This window comes from Alligator mississippiensis, chromosome 3 (assembly GCF_030867095.1).
Source record: "Alligator mississippiensis isolate rAllMis1 chromosome 3, rAllMis1, whole genome shotgun sequence".
Classification (NCBI taxonomy): domain Eukaryota; kingdom Metazoa; phylum Chordata; order Crocodylia; family Alligatoridae; genus Alligator; species Alligator mississippiensis.
The window spans coordinates 62,604,692-62,624,414 of NC_081826.1; the positions used below are offsets into that span (position 1 = coordinate 62,604,692).

At 43.4% G+C, this 19,723-nt stretch overlaps 1 protein-coding gene across 10 annotated transcripts in view; it reads right to left on the reverse strand.

The window, feature by feature from the left end:
- The window catches only part of C3H8orf34 (chromosome 3 C8orf34 homolog), a 545,250-nt gene that overhangs the window by 420,526 nt on the left and 105,001 nt on the right, over nt 1–19,723 (reverse strand). For all 10 annotated transcript variants that reach the window (XM_059723997.1, XM_059724000.1, XM_006260932.3 and 7 more), the window contains one exon: nt 9,809–9,975. In XM_059723997.1, coding sequence (XP_059579980.1) covers nt 9,809–9,975 — 167 coding nt within the window. The remainder of the gene's footprint in view (nt 1–9,808; nt 9,976–19,723) is intronic.

Genomic DNA, 19,723 nt, shown 5'->3' on the forward strand with positions numbered 1-19,723 from the left:
AAAATTCCTAAATTTATTGCAGCAGTGATTCTCAGCCTTTTTAGATTCAGGGCACATAATGTTTCTGAATTTAGCAGCACCTTGGCTGAGAAGTACTGTTGTGGTGCCTCAGCTTGCCTCAACCAGGGTGCTGCCTCTAACAGTCAAGAGAAAATGCCACATATGCCTTGTGCAGATCCTCATTGACTACAGCAGAAGCAGGCACTCCTGCCTGCATTAGTTTTGTCTGTTTCCTGTATTTTTCCAGGCTGCCCCATTGCCGTCACCCAGATAGAAGCTTCATGCATGCTTCTGTTTCCAGGAGGAGCAGGTAGGGCTGAACTAAAATGGGTGATAGCAGGAGCACTGAGCTGAGTGTTCAAGTAAACCTAATTCAGGCAGGAGCACCTGCTTCCCAATCACCTGCTTCCCAATCAGGCTCCACATGTTCCTCCTGATGGTTTAATTTAGGTGTGGTGGCAGCAATGCCAGCACCACAATGCCCTGAAAGGGTCTTGTGGCAGCCCAGTTGAGAACCCCTGCATTAGAGAGACATTAGATAGAGAGAAATATTGTTTTACTTACCATTATTGTAAGCAACACCCAAAATTACTAGAAGATAATTTAAAAAAAATTCTATTTCTCCTTTCCTCCATTTTGGGTTCTTGCACAATATTTGGCAGTTTCATTTTACCCCCTGTATTCACTGATGCAAGGATCATGATTTTAGCCTTAACACCTAAGGCCAGATTCTTTTTTGGCTATTAGGTGTCTAAAGAGACTAAGGCATATAGCCGTGATTCTATTCTGCTTGAGTTTCTGAAACACAGTTGATGCAAAAAGTGAGTGAGTCCTCTCCTTCCTCATTGGTTTTTTATGACTCATTCTTAAGGGTAAAATGATGATGTGTTAAAACAATTTATTCATCAATGGATTTCAGGACTTGAATAGGTGGGACACATATTAAGTCAACTGACATCAACTTAGATGTCTAATTGGCAGAATAGCATCTCTCCCCTATAGTCCACTTTGTTCTATTTCAGGTATTATAATGAACATGAATAGATTATAGGCATGTAAAGATCAAGTCCTACTTTATGCCCCCATGACCTTATCAGTATCTAGCCCCTGGCCCATGTGAATACACATTATATATAATGACCTTAGAATGTATGCAATTTACTTTCATTAATGAGTTAACTTGTTCCTGATTGTATTAATCCATATGTTAGCCAGCAGAGTAAACGGACATTTTTACATGTGTTCCTGGAGTGGCACTGGACACTTTAATTAGTGATCTGCACTAATTAAAAGCAGCCACGTGTCGTGTGTATCAGCATCGCTGTGCATCCCTGTACTGAAAAAATGGTGGCATGGCACTTTGAACTAAAGCTCATTGGATGTGTTTTATTTCAAATTGCACCACTGCCATTTTGTCAGCATAAAGATGCACAGCAATGCTGATGCCTGTGATGGCTCATGGCTGCCAGAGCACATCAATTTCCATGCTCCAGCAGACTTGGTTAATTGAGTCTGCTCCAACAAGCTGGATTTCCAGTGCATCAGAGCAGGCTTCCTGCAAGTGTGTAGGAGCCCAAAGAGGACAGAATGGACAATGGTATACTGAAATATGTTTTTAAAAGGAGAAAGAGGAGTTGCTATACAAGTAGTACCAGCTCAGGAATAGATTTTTTTTCATTACAATTTGTTATTTGATGCTAATGAATATCTGTATAGAAACTGAAATGTTCTCCATTTCATTGTATATGCTCAGATATTATGTTTTATGCAGATTATCAATGTAGACAATACTGGACTCATTTTTGTTTGTATAGCTGCCATAATTCCCATTTGTACTGGGAACAATTTTGCAAAGTCATCCCAAATGATTATAGTCCAAGCAATGCACAGCTACAATATAAGCAATCTAAGGGCTGTAATGCCAGCCTTCATCACTATAGGAAAAAAATAGAACTCCTGTTAGAAACTAGAACTCAGAACCCAAAAAAGTTGCACTCTCCAATATAACAATGAAACCTCTCCCCATTTTGAATAGTACCAAAACAAATGTTGCATTTCCTACGATCAAATAGACCTGTATACTTCAGGGTGATTTTTTTTAACTGCTTAGCTCTTAGAATAGTCCAGAACTCCTTACTAATGTAGTATAGAACAGCTAACACTTAGAAAATCAAATACATTTTCCCTAGAGCAAAATCCAAGATGCTTCATCCATTCTAGCCAGATATTTAAAATGTTTGTTTATAGTGTACTAATATTGTTTCTGGCAGTATGACAAAGTTTGTAGAATGCAACAGTTCTATTTACTTCACTAATATTAATTTAGGAACACTAAATGTCTAAAAACAAAATATACTTTTGGAAGGCATCATTTTAGCTATTTCATTATTTGGAAAGGTTGCAGAAAGAAGAAAATAATAATATATAATAGAAGAGTGCGGAAAGCTTAGTGTAATACTATGAAGCAGCCATTAGGAAACATGGTGGAATTATCATATGCCTAGGGCACCTCTAGAGAACTTCACAATCAAACATATTCCTACTTCAAAGAATAATTTGAAATTAAATGTCCATTCACATATTTTATTATATTAACTCCCAGCTCTCCATTACATCATCAGACCAGACTTTACAAGCCAATAGATCTGTTGGTAATTAAACAAATATATAACAAACAATACATTCTATTACCATACTTTTCCATTTTCCCTGAGATTGCTGACAAGTTAATAGAGCTCCAACATCCTTTTAACTTAAGATATTTCACCAGTATTCTTTTTTAACTAGATTCTGATGATCCTGATTTTTCTTCAAAATCTTACAGATGATCCACTTACATGTTACCTTAATCTATTTTCTATGTTATACATCATACACTCAGCTATCCAAAAGAGAAAATATTGTCTGGACAATGTGAAGTAATTATGCAAACACCAACTGTTTTTTTAAATGCAAAGTACACAGCAATATTTGTCAGATATTTGTTTTATCCATGAAGGGAACAGTAAACTGTAAAGCAGGGCTTTTATACAAATGTGTTCAGTCATTCAATCCCTATTTTGTAAGCCACAAGTGAAAGCATGCAGATCCTTAAAAAAAATCCCCTCTCTATAAAACTATGAAATAGCCTTGAAAACTATGAAAGGATACTGTAACAGGGAGCTGCTTCCCAGCCCCTGCAAAGAGCAGGACCCCACATACAACTGGGGTCTCTGTTTTATTCACTTGGGAGCCATGCCAGGCTTCTGTAGTAGCCAGTGTGCTCATCCAGGTATGGCTGGAAGCTGACCCTGATGCCAGAGACAAATGGGACCCTGGCAGCAACAAGGTCCATGCCTGTCCCGGCCAGGAGCTGCACCAGGTTCCTACCACCACCAGCCAGTTTGTCTAGGAGAGAACTTGGAAATGCCAGCAAACTCCAGCTTTTGGAAATCCCCAGATGGCAACCATGTGGCTGGGGAGCCGGAGAGGCGATTGGACACTGAGGGACCCAGCGGATTTAAAAGTAAGAGGGCCAAGGACCATAAACCCCCAGAGAGGGGAGTGCATGGTCTCCTGGAGGAAAGCAGTGCATGTCTTGCAGAGGCACAGAAGAAGACCAGGAGTGCTACAAACCTGTGTCCAAGCCTAGGGCAAACCACAAATGACTACAGCAAGCTGGTAAAGGGTAACCAGTGAAGAAGAGCCAGCAATGCAACCCATCAATGTTGGGCTCAGGACATGGCGGATAAGCCTCTGCATGTGGGGAGTAGCTGCAAGGCCTCTCTGGGAACCTGAGTATTAAGCAGATGGGCCAGTGATGGTAGTGCCAGCCAAAAGGATCACATCAAGTAAGGTACAGTGTTGATATGGCCAAGGACGGTAGAGATGTAATTGATGACTTAAAAAAGGAGACCGAGTTGATTGATAAAAAATCCCTCACTCAAGCATGCAAAAGGGTTAAGCAATTGATGCTGGACTCTCATGATGAGACACCATAACCAAAGACTGTTTTTTGTTTTGATCGAGGGCATACATAGGAATTGAAGGGGAGCAAACACGAATTGAGCCCTGAGGAGCTCATGATGTAGAAAGGTCTAAATAAGTGTTGAATGACTGGGTGAATCATTGGTCAAGATACTCAGAGACACTTTGAAGGTCATAGGTCCAACTCAACATGTGTGCTAAGGGCAGGGTGTAGGGGAGGTGGAGCCCTGTGAAGAGGACATAGCCTCTGTCAAGAGAACGCTATTATCTTTTGTTCCACTATTTAGCTTCACTTCATTTGTTTCCATCAAGGCATGGCAAGAAAGAATAAAGAAGTGGGCAGCAGTTTTCAGAAAGAGATACAGGACCCATTGTACCCGCTGACAAAAACAGAAAGCACTTTGCTGAAAGGAGAATATTAATGCTAGTCAGTCTCAACCATACTGTTCTGAAATGTTTCCTCATATTAACAGCATATGGGACCTACACAGAGTTGTATTGCATGCCTCTGAATTCAGATTTCATTTGATTTTTAGTGTCTCAGTTTTAGACAGGATCGCTAGACATTTCTGGAAAGAATGATGCTGCCAAAGCAGATTCTGTAAGAGTTCTGAAATATGAGAACAAGGGTGCTATAACTTCTAATGAAAATAAAGAACCTGTGTCCTGAGACAGTGGTATCATAAAAATGCTATCCCTAGCATTTGCCAGTGACATCAGTAGCATAACTATGGGTGGGTATGCAGACACAAGCCCCAAGCACTACCTGAGGAGGGCCACCAGAATAGAAGCAGGTTGGCCCTTCATCCTCCCTCACTCCCTTTATACACTGCACCTGAAGCAGTGTACCAAGACCAGGCCAGAAAACCAGCTGTAAGGTTGGACCAGAGTAGGGTTGGTGTTGGCAAGAGCTTCGCTTCTAGGAGAAGCCAATTCCATGGGCAGAGGTACTGGTGTGCCCAGGACACATCTCATCACCTTTTCTCACTGCTGAATTTTGGCTTTTAAAAATAATTGCGTCACGTACATTTCAGTGATGTTAACACACAGAAGATCTTGCACACATTGGTCTGGACATAAACTGTATCAGTTATACACCTGAGTGACATGCACTAAGGCTTGGAGGGGCAGGATAGAAAAGCAGTACAGTTTACTTGACTGCATACAGGAGTAGGAAGTGTACAACTGGCTCCCTGGGTAGGTTTGAGCAAGACCAATTAACCTGTCTACTGATGATTATCCCCATCTGTAAAATGACAATTAGACCCCTGGCAGATGTTAAAATAACGGCAAGATTGGAATTTTAGAAATGTTATGCCCCATCAGAAAATGTACATTCTGCCATGCCAGACATGGGATGGGGCATAAAATTCCTCATATCCACATTACACCACTGTGAAGCTGCCTCCAGCCTGATCCTGAAGATTGGGAAGGGGGCAGCTTTGTCCTGGATGCTGGGTCTGTCTCATGTCCAATCCCAATGCTCAGCTGAGCATTGAGATTCGGGTACAGGCAGATACAGGTCCCAGTATGGCTCAAAGCTGTCCCAGCTTCATCATGGGGATTGGGATGGAAGCAGCCACAGGACGAGGTCTGTTGGGACCAGTGCTGACAATCAGTTGATTGTCAGGCTCAGTTCCAGTTTAAGGAACTCCCTCATCACAGGGTCCCACCACACTGGGACCTTTAAAAAATGTGCAAGCAGCCCAGCTGCACATGTGGTTTCTAGATGCCCCAAGGCATGGGAACCCCAGGATCAGGGAGCATCTTGAAACCTGGGGCTATCTGGGACAGCCATCAGGATCCTGAGATCACCCCTGTGGTCCAAGAGCACTGAGACCTTTAAAAATTGTGTTTGCAGCCCAGCATTTTATAGGAAAGGACCGTCAGGCACAGGGATTGCCAGGCTCCTAGCAGCCTTTGCAACCTGCTCCCCCAGCAGCCTATTTTCAGCATCAGGATCAAGGCTGTCCCAGTCCCAGTGCAGATGCTAACAATAAGCTGAACTCTCATTCAAGTCTGGTCCTTTGTTCTGATCATCAACTTTGTAATGGGCAAGAAAGAATCACTGCTCACAGTTCTCACTTCCTGCATGTTAGCCACATTTGAAAACATAGGACTGGAAAAGGCCATTAGGACTCAGCCATTAAATCTGCAATCCCCTGGACTCATGGACAACTGTTTATTAGGGGTGTGCAAAATGGGCCCTATTTGATTCTGAATCAGGGACAGTGATTCGATTCGCTGATTCAGATCACTGTCCCTGATTCGACTCGGCTGAATCCAAATCTGAAGATTCAATGCTGATTCAGAGAATCAGCGATTCAGCCATAGACACAGCTTTAAATGTTTTTCTACATACCTCTAGGTACCAACGCAGCTCGAGAACACTGCGATGGTGGGACAGATGGAGCATCCCATAGGAGTGTGCAGGGGGCCCCCCCACATGCTCAGCGGTGAAGCTGGAAGTGGTCTGGAAGTACTTCCGGTCCACATCCGTGTCCACTGGGGAGTCCTCCCAGGAGCGTGCTGGGGGGGGAGGGGGGCCCTGGATGCCCCCTCCAGACCCAGGAGGTACCAGTTGCTGAGCCAGGAGGGCATGGGGGGCCCCCCAGCATACTCCCTGGCAGACCTGGAAGTGGACCAGAAGTGCTTCTGGTCCACTTCCGGGTCTGCTGCCAAGCACACTGGGGAGCCCCCCACACTTCTGTGGGACACTCCATGCACCCCAGCATCCACAAGCTGCCTGGTACCTAGAGGTATGTAGAAAAAACATTTAAAGCTGTGTCTGTGTCCGAATCGCCAAATCTTTCTGAATCTCTCCAAATCGATTCAGAGGGTTCTGATTCGATTCAGAGAGATAAAAGGGTCCTCTGATTTGATTTGGATTCAGAGATTCAGTGACTAACTCGGGCTGAATCTCCACCAAATTGAATCAGGGACCAAAGCTTCACACAGCTCTACTGTTTATTCCTAAATATTCCTAAAATAGTTTAGTTTTAGTTCCTCACACACCACAACTATAAGGCACAGAACCAGAAACATCAATGGCATCCTTCAACTTGCCTCAGGTAAAAGTGAAGGAAAGAAAAGATTTGGTCAAAATATAAAACTTGCTCTGAAAAATGTTACAGTATTGCTGAGGAACTAAAAAATTAGCAAAAACTAGCTTGGACTATGATACTGAATGTTGATATTTTAATACACTTCTTCAGTAGGATTGTTTTATTCTAAATAGCACTGCATTGATAACATTGATAGAAGCACTCAAAGAGTAATCTATCTGCAGCACTGTTTATGTTTTAAATAGCTAAATCTACCAGCCAACTTCTGACATTGATTCATGAGCAATTTGAGCAAATTAAAAGGCTTGCAACATTTCTACTGAAAACTGTCATTATAAACTGAAGATGGATTGAAATAATCTATTATTAATAATGGAGGTGTTTTCCAAGGTTCAAACTTTGAAACATAAGGGTTTTGAATTTTGTCAGAAAAACCTGAATAAGCAACAAACAGCAAATTGCAAATGGAATAAGTCATGTAGCTATATATATCAATGTGCTGAGACTCACTGATAACAGAAAGGCCCTGCTTGGAAAGGTCTTGTAAAAAGATGCATAAAAGGTATGAAGGCAGGTAATAGAGTAACGCTATGCATACTATCACAATTCACTCCTGCCATCATATAATGACTGATCTGGAAAAATGCAGCAATGTAATTCACCTGTACTTGATGACAGAAGTTTAAGTTCTGTGTGTTAACTTTAAAAGAAAATAAATAAAATATTTTTCGGTGTGACATTTTGCCACAGCATCTACTTTTTAAGCAATTGTGTAGCATGTTGAAATTAACACTGGTTCTAAAATTTGAAGAGTAAGCAAAATGCAACATGAAAATTAAAAGTCTGCTTAAAAAATATAGAAACACCAGTATCGGTTTAATAAGAATCCATTGACTTGATTCTACCAGATGATGAGCACCTGCAGTTCTCAGAGCAACTAATAAGATCAGATCCCATGCATAGCAAATGAGGTCTGAGGGAACAGGCTATGACCAAAATATATAATTTTCCTAATATGAACTTTTAAAACCCAAGGGGAGTCTCCCCATTGTATGTTTTACTTCATGCTTTCAAGATGAATATTGAATACACAAAATTCATAGTAAGCAATAAAATATTTTAATTAAATGCCAAAGTCAAAAAGAGATGAAGAATCCTGAATTAAAAGCATTTCTAGAGCTCTAGAAAATAAATACCTGCATAGGAAAAACATCAAAAAAGCCTCTACACTGAGTCCTCATCAATAAGGGGTTCTTTGTGCATAAATGGGCTGACATGTAAGCTGAAAAAATGGAAGAATGTCACATCTTTCCACTCCTAGACCTGCTAAGGAATTTACTTATCCAGAGGGAAAGTATTGAAGAAGCACAGCCAGGATGGGCATGCTCTTCATGTCATTCTCATCCTTTATCCCCCCCAAATTAAAAATTAGTCTTCCCCAAGGCAATACAAAATGTAGCTGTTAAGCATCAGGCATACAAGTTTATTTGGAATACTCCTTAGATGTCATGGAACCCAACCTTAGGGAAGCTTTAGGATCTCTGAACAGCAGTAGGGAAATGTACTCAAGCATCCTTTCAGCCATTCTGATATATTTGAAAGGAAGACCAGCAAGGCGGAAGGAGAAAATGCAGAAGCAACAGGGCTGTATGTGGAGACTGTCTCGGCCTTTAGAAGGTTCTTTATAATCCCTAAATTGGTTCTGGAGCCACCAACCCATTCCATGCAAAGCCCTACCAGCAACAGAATGACGTAGGTGAAACAGCTCCTGCCTCCTAGCTCATTCTTGTCCAAGGGTGATGAAGCTTTGCTATTATTGCTGTCTGTCTGATAAAATAGTACAGTGATATCAAACTAGAAATTACTGTACATGGAATTATACATTAAATTACAATGCAATACATACTGTGTAATAACACATCAATTATGGAGTTGCAGTCTATAGAATAATGTGTCACATGTCTTTCTATTTTCATATTGGGCTTTAGACTGTAGCTCAGTTTTTCTTTTAAAAATCATTTTTACATTGCTCCCAAAAATGTAAGAGCTTTGCATCTTGATCCCACATAAAAGTCTGCAATATACAACCTAGGAAAACACTCAAGTCGGTGGTTTTCATTGACCATTTTAAACTGGGACCTTGAAAAAAAATGTGACAAGCAAGATCATATAATTAACTATTCCTTTTCTTTAACTCAAGTGATAGTAAATCAGAATTCCAGGATGGAAAAAGTTTTTTTAAGGAGATGGCCTTCTAGAATAAGGTTTAACACATAATGCAATCTACTAAATAATTATAATTAAAATCAGATTAGAATAAACCATAATGTATGTTTACCAATGATTAGCAGCTAGTTAACATCTAACAAAATTCCCATTGAGGGGGATCAGAGTGAGTTAAAAAACCTGTGAAGTAGACTGTGTCCTCTGTTGACAGCTCTAATACCTTTTCTGATTAGAAGCTTCAAGCACATTTATGTTTGGAAAACGTAAAATTAAAATAATTATTTTAGTTGAACTACACTGTTAAGTCCTTTACAGGAGAGTGATGGAATTAGAATGTACCATTAGGGGTAGACTTTGTACTGTTCTTCTATGTGTTTTTAAAGTCATTGATGTAAATAAATCTGTAGTAACTATATTAAACTTCTATACAGTTACTGCGGGTTTTCATCTATATACCAGAAAGCAGAATTAGGCTCGCCACTGATTTTGCTATGCATTTTATAAGAAAAAAGATGAAAAATAAATAAAGTAAAATTAACTTTTTCAATTACCCAGCAGTTCCATTGCATCATCCTCATTGTCAATATCTTCCTCTGTCACTGAAGGAGCTGTACTTTGGACAGAATCAAAGGAGTCCTGGGAAAGCATAGCAGCCAGTAGCTTCTTATGTTGCTGCTGCTGTTGTTTCAATCCTTTGGTCTTCGGCTCCATCTTTAAGCTGGTTAGGGGGAAAGCACAACCTCCTTTTATTACTATTCTCTCTACAAAAATTTTGGCCAAGGTTTGTCAAAATCTTGCTGCAACATGAAACAAGACTCCACTTTGTATTAACTGTCCTTCCTTCATTCCATATCACATCACCTTTTTCTTAGCCCCTGCTAGTTTGTTATTCATTTCCCAATGCTTAGTAGACTCCAATCAGCCCCATAATTTTGTTTTCATTTTAATGAAGTTTGTACTACCTCTTGCTTCCTATATAAGAATGTGATGCAATGGTCATTAGAAAACTCCCCCAACTTCAGTGGACAGAAGCAACATGTTTTAAAATAAAACTAACAGTAAACTGCCAGAACACCTCAGTGGTTTGTTGCAGTTGTTTGCTGTGACTCTATAGGCCCATGATTACTTTGTAAACTATCATCTTCACAGAAAGTGCAGTATTAGGGTTACCATATTTCCAGGATCAAAAAAGAAGACACCTGTGGGGGGAGGAAAACCAGTGGGGAGTGGGGGGGAGCAGGAGGGGTAGGTGATTGTGGGGGGGCAGTAATATGCCTGTGCCCTGCCTCTGCCCCTCACTCCTAAGCCCCAGCCCCCCAGAGCTGCCAGTGCCCCACTTGCAACCTACAGGCCCTGGCCCACAACCCAGCCAGTGCCTCTCACTCCTGACCCACAGCCCCTGCTCCACAGCCCTGCCAGTGCCTCTCACTCTCAATCCACAGCCCCTGCCCCACAGCCCTGCTACTGCCCTTCACCCCAATCCAGAGCCTCTGCCCTGTAGAGCATGTGACCACCGACAGCCAATCACTTTGCCTGCTGCTAGCAGCCACAAGCATGCAAGCTGCTCATGCCTGGGAGGAGTGGAGGTAAAGCAAAAACCTGGATATTTGCTCACTGTTGGGTCAGGAGGGTGGGTGGTCGAGCTCCAGTTTGGAGCTGATCGAGGGAGAGAGGCTATGTCTCTGCAACCTCTTCCCTTACCCCCATCTCCTCTTTCCCAGCTCTCATTATGTCTAAGGGAGAGGGTGAAGGCAGGGGAGGGAGGTCCATTCTGAGGTTTCCCTAGCTGTGCTGAAGTAGGGGGATGAGTATATTGGAGGCCCTCCCACCCCGGTGGGGCCCCATTCCACGCACCCCATCGTCTTGCACAAGCTGAGCAACCTCTAAAACGAGCTCCTTGTATCCCCTCTCCCCCCCCCAAAAACAAACAAACAAAAAAAAAAAAACAGCACCAGGAGAAGGGCTGGGTTGCATCAGCACAGCCCTGCTCCTGGCATCCACAGACAAAAGTTAATGAAAGTGCTCTGCTTTAGAGCACCTTCATCTAAACCCTCATATAACCCCTCACAGGGTCTTAGCAAGTAGATCATGCCTGACTAATCTAGTCTCTTTTTATGACCAGGTTACAAAACATCTGAATGCAGGAGTAGGGGTTGACATCTACTTAGATTTCAGGAAGGCCTTCGATATGGTATCCCACCCCATACTGGTGAACAAGTTAAGAGGCTGTGACTTGGATGATTACACAGTCCGGTGGGTGGCAAATTGGCTAGATGGTCGTACCCAGAGAGTGGTGGTGGATGGGTTGGTATCAACCTGGAAGGACGTGGGCAGTGGGGTTCTGCAGGGCTCGGTCCTTGGACCGATACTCTTCAATGTCTTCATCAGTGACTTGGACAAGGGAGCAAAGTGTACTCTGTCCAAGTTTGCAAATGATACAAAACTGTGGGGAGAAGTGGACACACCAGAGGGCAGAGAACAACTACAGGAAGACCTGGACAGGTTGGACAAATGGGCAGAAAACAACAGAATGCAATTTAACAAGGAGGAATGCAAAGTGCTGCACCTAGGGAGGAAAAATGTCCAGCACACCTACTGCCTAGGAATGACCTGCTCGGTAGCACGGAGCAGAAAGCGATCTTGGAGTCCTAGTGGAGTCCAAAATGAACATGAGTCGGCAGTGTGATGAAGTCATCAGAAAAGCTAACTGCACTTTATCATGCATCAGCAGATGCATGACAAACAGAGCCAAGGAGGTGATACTTCCCCTCTATCGGGCGCTGGTCAGACCACAGTTGGAATACTGCGTGCAGTTTTGGATGCCACACCTCAAGAGGGATGTGGATAACCTGGAGAGGGTCCAGAGAAGGGCCACTCATATGGTTAAGGGCTTGCAGGCCAAGCCTTATGAGGAGAGACTAGGGCACATGGACCTCTTCAGCCTCCACAAGAGAAGGTTGAGAGGAGACCCTGTGGCTGCCTATAAATTCATCATGGGGGTGCAGAAGGGAATTGGTGAGGCTCTACTCACCAAGGTGCCCCTGGGGTCCACAAGAAATAACGGCCATAAGCTAGCAGAGAGCAGATTTAGATTGGACATTAGGAGGAACTTCTTCACAGTTAGAGTGGCCAAAATCTGGAATAGGCTCCCAAGGGAGGTGGTGCTCTCCCCTACCCTGGGGGTCTTCAAGAGGAGGCTAGATGGACATCTGGCTGGGGTCATCTGAACCTAGCACTGTTTCCTGCCTATGCAGGGGGTCAGACTTGATGATCTATTGAGGTCCCTTCCAACCCTAACATCTATGAATCTATGAATGAAGGGTTCAATTTTCATAGGATCAGGCCCTTTTAAAGCACTGATGGGGAACAGGGCCTGTGGAGCAGGGGCTGGCTTAGAGATAATTTAATAGCTACCTGTAGGGTGGCCAGCATGTTTGATTTTTTTTCCCAAAGCCCCAGCAACCGAAGATGGAAGAATCATCAGGATTGCTGAGTTCTGGAGATACTGACAAGACTCTCAGGAGGGATAGGGTATAGCTACATGAGAGGATAAGAAACTTTACTTGTCTTTTTATTCTGTTTTCAAACTTATTGCCAATTTTCCTTGTATGATTCTTTTCTTCTAACACATCCATTTGCTGTTTTGTTTCTTTACTGATTGCCTGTGGAAAGACTGATCTCTGGGTCAGCGATATTCCAGGCTAGCCCATTCTATAAAAAGGGCACAATGTAAAAGGGCAGTGGAGCTAAGGCTTGCAGGGGTAAGGAGTTTATTCCAGAAAAACCTTGGTGTGATCCTTGAGATTAGCAGCAGGACAGCAGGAAGAAACTTGGAGCTCTGGAGGGTACCCACCAGACAGGTTTATGATACACACTTAGGCTGAGGACAGAAATTACACATAAACCACTAAAAGTGATCGCAAACCATTCAAATCTGTAACACAACAGAAGTTCAGTGCACATAAACCACTTTCAAAATGGCCAAAACAGGTTTAAGATAAACCTGGATGGATGTAGTATCAGACTTAACTGAGTTAGGTGACATTGGTCTATTGAACTTGTCCCACATCCCCTCCAGATTCAAGTTAATTCAATTCCCCCAGCATCCCAGGATGCTTTGCACATCTCCTGCAAACCCCCCACCTCTTGCAAGGTGGGCAAGCTAGCCTTGGCCCAAGCTGCTTACTCCAGCCAAGCAGGGAGGCATGCTCTACCACCCCCAGCTTCTAGACTGGGCCACTCCAGGCATGTGGCTGCATTTTCAAAATCAAAAGTGAATGCCTGTTTACTTGCTTATCAGTTCAATCTACACAGTTTACACTAACCTGGAAGATTGAATTGATTCAGCCTCAGGCTTTTTGACTCTCTATACTTAGCCTCAGGGCCCTTCCTGACATGAAGGTAAATGTGCATGATCCCCACAATTGTGTTCCCTGCCTTGCCACATGTGCATGGCAGGAAGTGTGAATGTGGGATGATGCATCAGATGATTCTGAGTGGCACAGAAGTGGAAAGGGATCTTGGAGTCCTAGTGGACTCCAAGATGAACATGAGTCGGCAGTGTGACAAAGCCATCAGAAAAGCTAATGGCACTTTATCACGCATCAGCAGATGAATGATGAAGAGATCCAAAGAGGTGATACTTCCCCTCTATAGGGCACTGGTCAGACCGCAGTTGGAGTAGTGCATGCAATTCTGGGCACCGCACTTCAAGAGGGATGCAGATAACCTGGAGAGGGTCCAGAGGAGGGCCACTCGCATGGTTACGGGATTGCAGACCAAGCACTACGAGGAGAGACTAGAGAACCTGGACCTTTCCAGCCTCCGCAAGAAAAGGTTGAGAGGCGACCTTGTGGCTGCCTATAAGTTCATCACGGGGGAACAGAAGGGAATTGGTGAGGTTTTATTCACCAAGGCCCCCCCCAGGGGTTACAAGAAATAATGGCCACAAGCTAACAGAGAGCAGATTTAGACTGGACATTAGGAAGAACTTCTTCATGGTTAGAGTGGCCAAGGTCTGGAACGGGCTCCCAAGGGAGGTGGTGCTCTCCCCTACCCTGGGGGTCTTCAAGAGGAGGTTGCATCTAGCTGGGGTCATCTAGACCCAGCACTCTTTCCTGCCTATGTAGGGAGTCGGACTCGATGATCTATTGAGGTCCCTTCCAACCCTAACATCTATGAATCTATGAATCTATGAATCTCATCATGCCTTATTGCGGATGCAGAAGTGCAGTATGCACTCCCACAACTGAGATCCTGCTGCTAATACAGGCTCCCAGCCATGAGGGAGCTCCAGACATCAGCTGACAGAACTCCCAGCTACACGGACACCTGAAGCACCTCCATGGCTAGAAATTCACATTAGATGCAGGCTCTCAGGTTCGGGGGGTGCACTGGACCCCTAGCTGGGGGCCCCCCAATCAGGTGATGGGGCTCCCAGCCACAGAGGCCCCTGGTTACATGTTCAATTAATGGCATAAGCTACAAAGTTACTATGCATATTTTGTGGAATAATTTTGTGGCTTATCCCTCCTTTTATCACGTCACTAATTGAACATGTCGAAGGGTGGCTGGGGCCTTGGCAACTTTTTAAAGGAGTAGATGCTTGCTTCTGTCCCAGAACTGCAGGATTTGGGGGGTATGCAAGGAGCCTTTAGGCTAAGTGGCCTTGCAAAGAGTTATGCATTTTGTACTAGTCACAAACCTTTTAACTGGATGATTGGTTTTACTTCTTTTACTGACTGATCACAAGATTAAAGGAAAATTGGGCTAGAAAGGACTTAAAGTCACCTACTCAAGCCCCATCTCAAGGTTGGATCATCCCTGACTAAGCCACCCCAGCCACAAATCTATCTAATTTGCTCTTGAAAGTTTCCAGGGATGGAGATTCCACAGCTTCAAAGTAGCCTGTTCCACAATGTTTGACCAGCCTTATAGTCAGAAAGTTCCTTCTGGTCTCCAATCTAAATTTCCTCTGATGCAGCTTGAGGCCAGTGCTTCTAGTTCTGTCCCCTACAACCATAGAAAAAAGACCTCCATTCTCTCTATAATCACCTTTCAGATACCTGAATTTATCAAATTCCGTGTCCTCCTCCCCGCCCTCCTCCCGCAAGTCTTCTCTTTTCCAGACGAAATAATCCTAGTTCTTTCAGCTTTTCCTCACAAATCACGCTTTCCAGGCATGTGATCGTGCATATATATGTGTGTAGACTAGGGATGTAAATATTGTTTTAAAAAATATACGTTTAACTTCCTCTAATTATATCAGTCAAATAGTTAACCAATAACAAATACCTATTCCCAGCTGTGGGGTGCAGAGCCCCAGGCCAGTTCTTGCCTTGACCTGGCATGCCATGGGAGAGGGCCACAACTGCCTGCCCAGAGCAGCACAGGGAGCCAGGGGTTGTGCATAGACCCACTCAGAGACATATGCTGCTAGGAGCTACTCCCTGGGGCCCTTGAAGGGGGAGGTTACTCCACCAGACAACACAGCCCATGTGAAGCCATGGGCAGCAGCAACAGGTGAGAGGCTTTTCTAGCCTGTTGCAGCCTCCGGCGCACTGGAAGGGAGGGAGCAGGCAATGCAGGCTGGGGACAGGTTTAAAACTTTAAGGCTATGGACAGACATTCAAAAAGCCTGAGCCTGGACTGAGTCAATCCTGGCAGATTAGTCTAACCTGGTATGGGTTAACTGATTTGCAACCATACAGACATTCCTTCTGAACTAAAGAAATGCAGGCACATCCATGTAGTGGCTCAGGCTAGAAGCTAGGGGAGGGGGAGATGCTAGATCAGCCCTCTCTTTCCTTCTACAGTCCTGAGCTGAGGGGAAGCATGGCCAGGCCCCTGCAGGATGCTCTGATTAGGGAGGGGAGGGGTCCACCACCCCCTGCTGCTCCTGACTGGTGAGGGAACCAGCAGGGAGTTGATAATACAGCATTTAGAACCACATCAAGAAAACAAAAGCCTCTATCATTAGTTCAAACTCTTCTTAAACTTTTTCCAAGGAAGGAATGGAGAGACATTACCTGCTGACCTGTTGATTAGCTCCAAAAAGCCCTAAGTGGACACTGTCCTGTCTGCCTTACACAGAAACCTCTCAGCATTAGCTAGAATACCACATGCTGGCTACAGTCCATGCTGTGGGAGAGGGTAAGTGGGGGAGGGGCAGGGAGAAGCCAAGTGGACAATGCTGTGCCTACAGACTCTGACGGAGCTCCGACTAGGGAGCAGAGGGCTGGGGCCAGCCCTGCTATGGAACAGAGAGCCCCACCCAGGGCTGCAAAGAATCTGGGATGCTGGGGGACCTGGTTTAATTTAAACCAGGAAGGGGTCTCGGACAGACATTGCATAAACTGGTTTAACCCAAATCAGTTAAGTCTGATACTACATTAAACCAGGTTTATTTCAAACCCATTTCAGCCATTTTCAAACTGGTTTATGGCCACTGAACGTCTCTTCTGTTACATGTTTAAACAGTTTCTGATCACTTAAACCAGTTTGTGTGTAATGTCTGTACCTAGCCCAAGTAGCCTGTTATCTCCACCCCAGCTCCCCAGGCTTCCTGGCACTTATGAACAAACAGCTAATTGCTTAAATGATGAGTCATTAGGCTTCCTGTGGTTTTCCTCTAACCTCATAAACTATGGGTAGTAATCTCCCATCATTCCTTCTCTCCTCCTTGCTCCTCCCTTGCTTTCTCCTGCCTGCATGATGCCTTCCTATTCCTGAGGCACTGCGCCACTTCCCTTTCCCATGCTAAACGTTAACCAGTAATGCATTACTGCTATAAATATGTTTATCATTTAAATGTTTAAACGTTTAACTTTTCACATCGCTAGTGTACACACATAGACATAAACATACACACATATTTTGATGTATTTCTGTTAAGTTCATACTCCTTCTTATTGAACATTAACTTTTATCCTCAACCTGAAGGGCAAACAACTGGAACTGCCCAGAACCTTACAGAAATGTCTAAAGCAGAATACTTAAGAAAGGAGAAAACCCCAAACCACTCCAACTCCCAGAACACAGATATCAGGAGAGAAAGATGGCCATCATCACTTTTATATGGTACAATTTCACATATATTAACTCTTCCAGCTTTCTTCCCACAGCAGACAGCAACACAAAACAAAAATCAATGATGAGTGCAATCTTTCTTTTGCAGAAAACAGATACAGGAGAACCTTCATCAAGGTCTAATTTACAAACCTCTGTCAACAAAGCTACGTAAATCTGATTGCATTACCATTCCAAATAGGTTTAGTAACTTCACCCTCATATTTAATCAATTTCCAAAAAATAGGGATGAGTTACATATGATTAGGACCTCAGGTATTCTGATTATATCTTTGGGGAAAGGGATATGTTCCCCTCCATTGCCTGCTACTGAAAGAAGGAAAACTAGGGAAAACTTGTTCAAGCCAGGGTTTAGGACAGTGCAGAGGAAGTATATGACTGGTAACTTAGTACCCACTGTGCCATATGACATCAACATCCTCTCTGATCCACTCTGCTAAAGGAACAGGGCTGATGAAGGAAGTGCAGCAGCAACAGAGGAGACAGAATAAGCAAATTCTAGGAAATATACAAAGTAGCATTATATGGCCCTAGTTTTCTAAGCCATTACTGAAGTAAACAGTATTAATTTTCAACATGTAGTTTTTGACAAAGCCATCACAAGAACACTCTAAGCCATCACAAGAACTTGGATGGGGAGGTAGGTGTGAAGTATAAGGCACCTGTGAGAACATTCCTGCTAGTCTAGGCTTACCAGTTTGGCCTCAGTCTACAGTGATTGTACCTCTACATAGTTGCATTATTACATTGCTGTAAGGGTAGGAAAATATGTGGCATGGAAATATTTGGCCAATTGCTGTTTTCACTTTCTCTGTTGTACTCAGTAGTTTACAGGGTTAACACAGACATAGGTATGAATAACGAATGGCCAAGTGACTATCAAAAATCATTAGCCTGAAAACGAATTCAAAATGTGGATAAATTCAATTTTATTAGATTAATCTGAAAACAGAAACTAAGTCCTATGAACTGCCTTCTCCTTTACTTACAAGTTAAAATGTAACTGAATGACTTTAGGCTACACAACTTAGTTACAATTACATAACAAAATAACAATGTAAATTAGACATTATAGTCAACAAAACGCTGTGATTTATTAAAAGTATAATAGTTGCTGAATTTTTATTAGACCTACAAACAAAGAACATGCTATTCCCAGTATTTATAGATATAATTGTTAAATATTTAATTAAACTTAAACTTTCACTTGAACTATGCTCACCACAGTTAAATCTAACCAACTGCTGTTGCTGTTTATAACAACCACACATTTATCGTATGCTTATTTTTATGTATAGCTGGTTTAATATAAAAGTTGTATCTTTTCTGTGTGTTATGAGCATTTCTCCAGACCTCTGCAGTATGCCGCCACTGCAAACTGTCGACTGACTGAATCTAATTTCCAAATTATACCCCTGAGACAGCGGATGTCTGCACAGCACATTTCAGACTGGTTCTATTCCACCTCTAACACACTGCAGCAGTACATAATGTGGGGCCAAGGAAGGACTTGGTGGCCACAACAGAGCTGTTTTCTGGCTAGGCTCAGACACTGCATGGTCTTTTAGGATGGCTCTCCTTTTTTGGTGTCTTTTAAGAGTGGGGATTTAAGGCAATTTTCAGGCTGTTCAAAACTGCGGCATTGCGGACCCAGATTTTAGGCTAATGCTTGGCTAGGTACAGGCGTTACACTTAATACATGTTAGACATGCAGAAAGCACTTACAGCCATAACAGAACAGATGTTCATGGCATGTAAAGCACTTCAAAAATGGCAGATCCTGCTCTAAGTTAACTCTCGATGGATGTAGTATTGTTCTAAAGTGCCTTACCTTGGAGCGCTTTATCAAATAGCTATACTAGAGGTGCGATATTGGATCAGCACCAATATAAAGACAATCGATTGTATCAGAAATTGGCCTGATGTGGCCAATAATTTGACTGATAAATGCCCATGCATGTGCACAGCCACAGTGCAGCATGCAGGTGGTGAGGAGCACAACCCGGCAGCTTGGAGAGCTGCATGCAGCTGGTTAAGTCTGCTGTGGTAGAAAGGGAGAGGGGAGGGAAGGAGACTGGGGGGGGGCAGATCAATGCCCCCCACAGTGAGGGAGGGAGTGGGACAGGGGCTGAGGTAGGCGCTGCCCGGCCAGGGTGGAGCAAGATAGGCACAGGACAGAGCTGCAGGTTGTCCGGGGCAGCTCCCACTGCTGTGCACTCCCTGGGAGAGCCTGGGGGTATGCACAACCCAATTTCCAATTACTACAGGAAAATGAAGAGAGGAATGTACTTCCAGTTTAGTTAAACAGTGCTGTAGAACTAATTGTCATATTTGTCTATTGCATATACTGCATGTATTCCACATAGGATATGAAACGC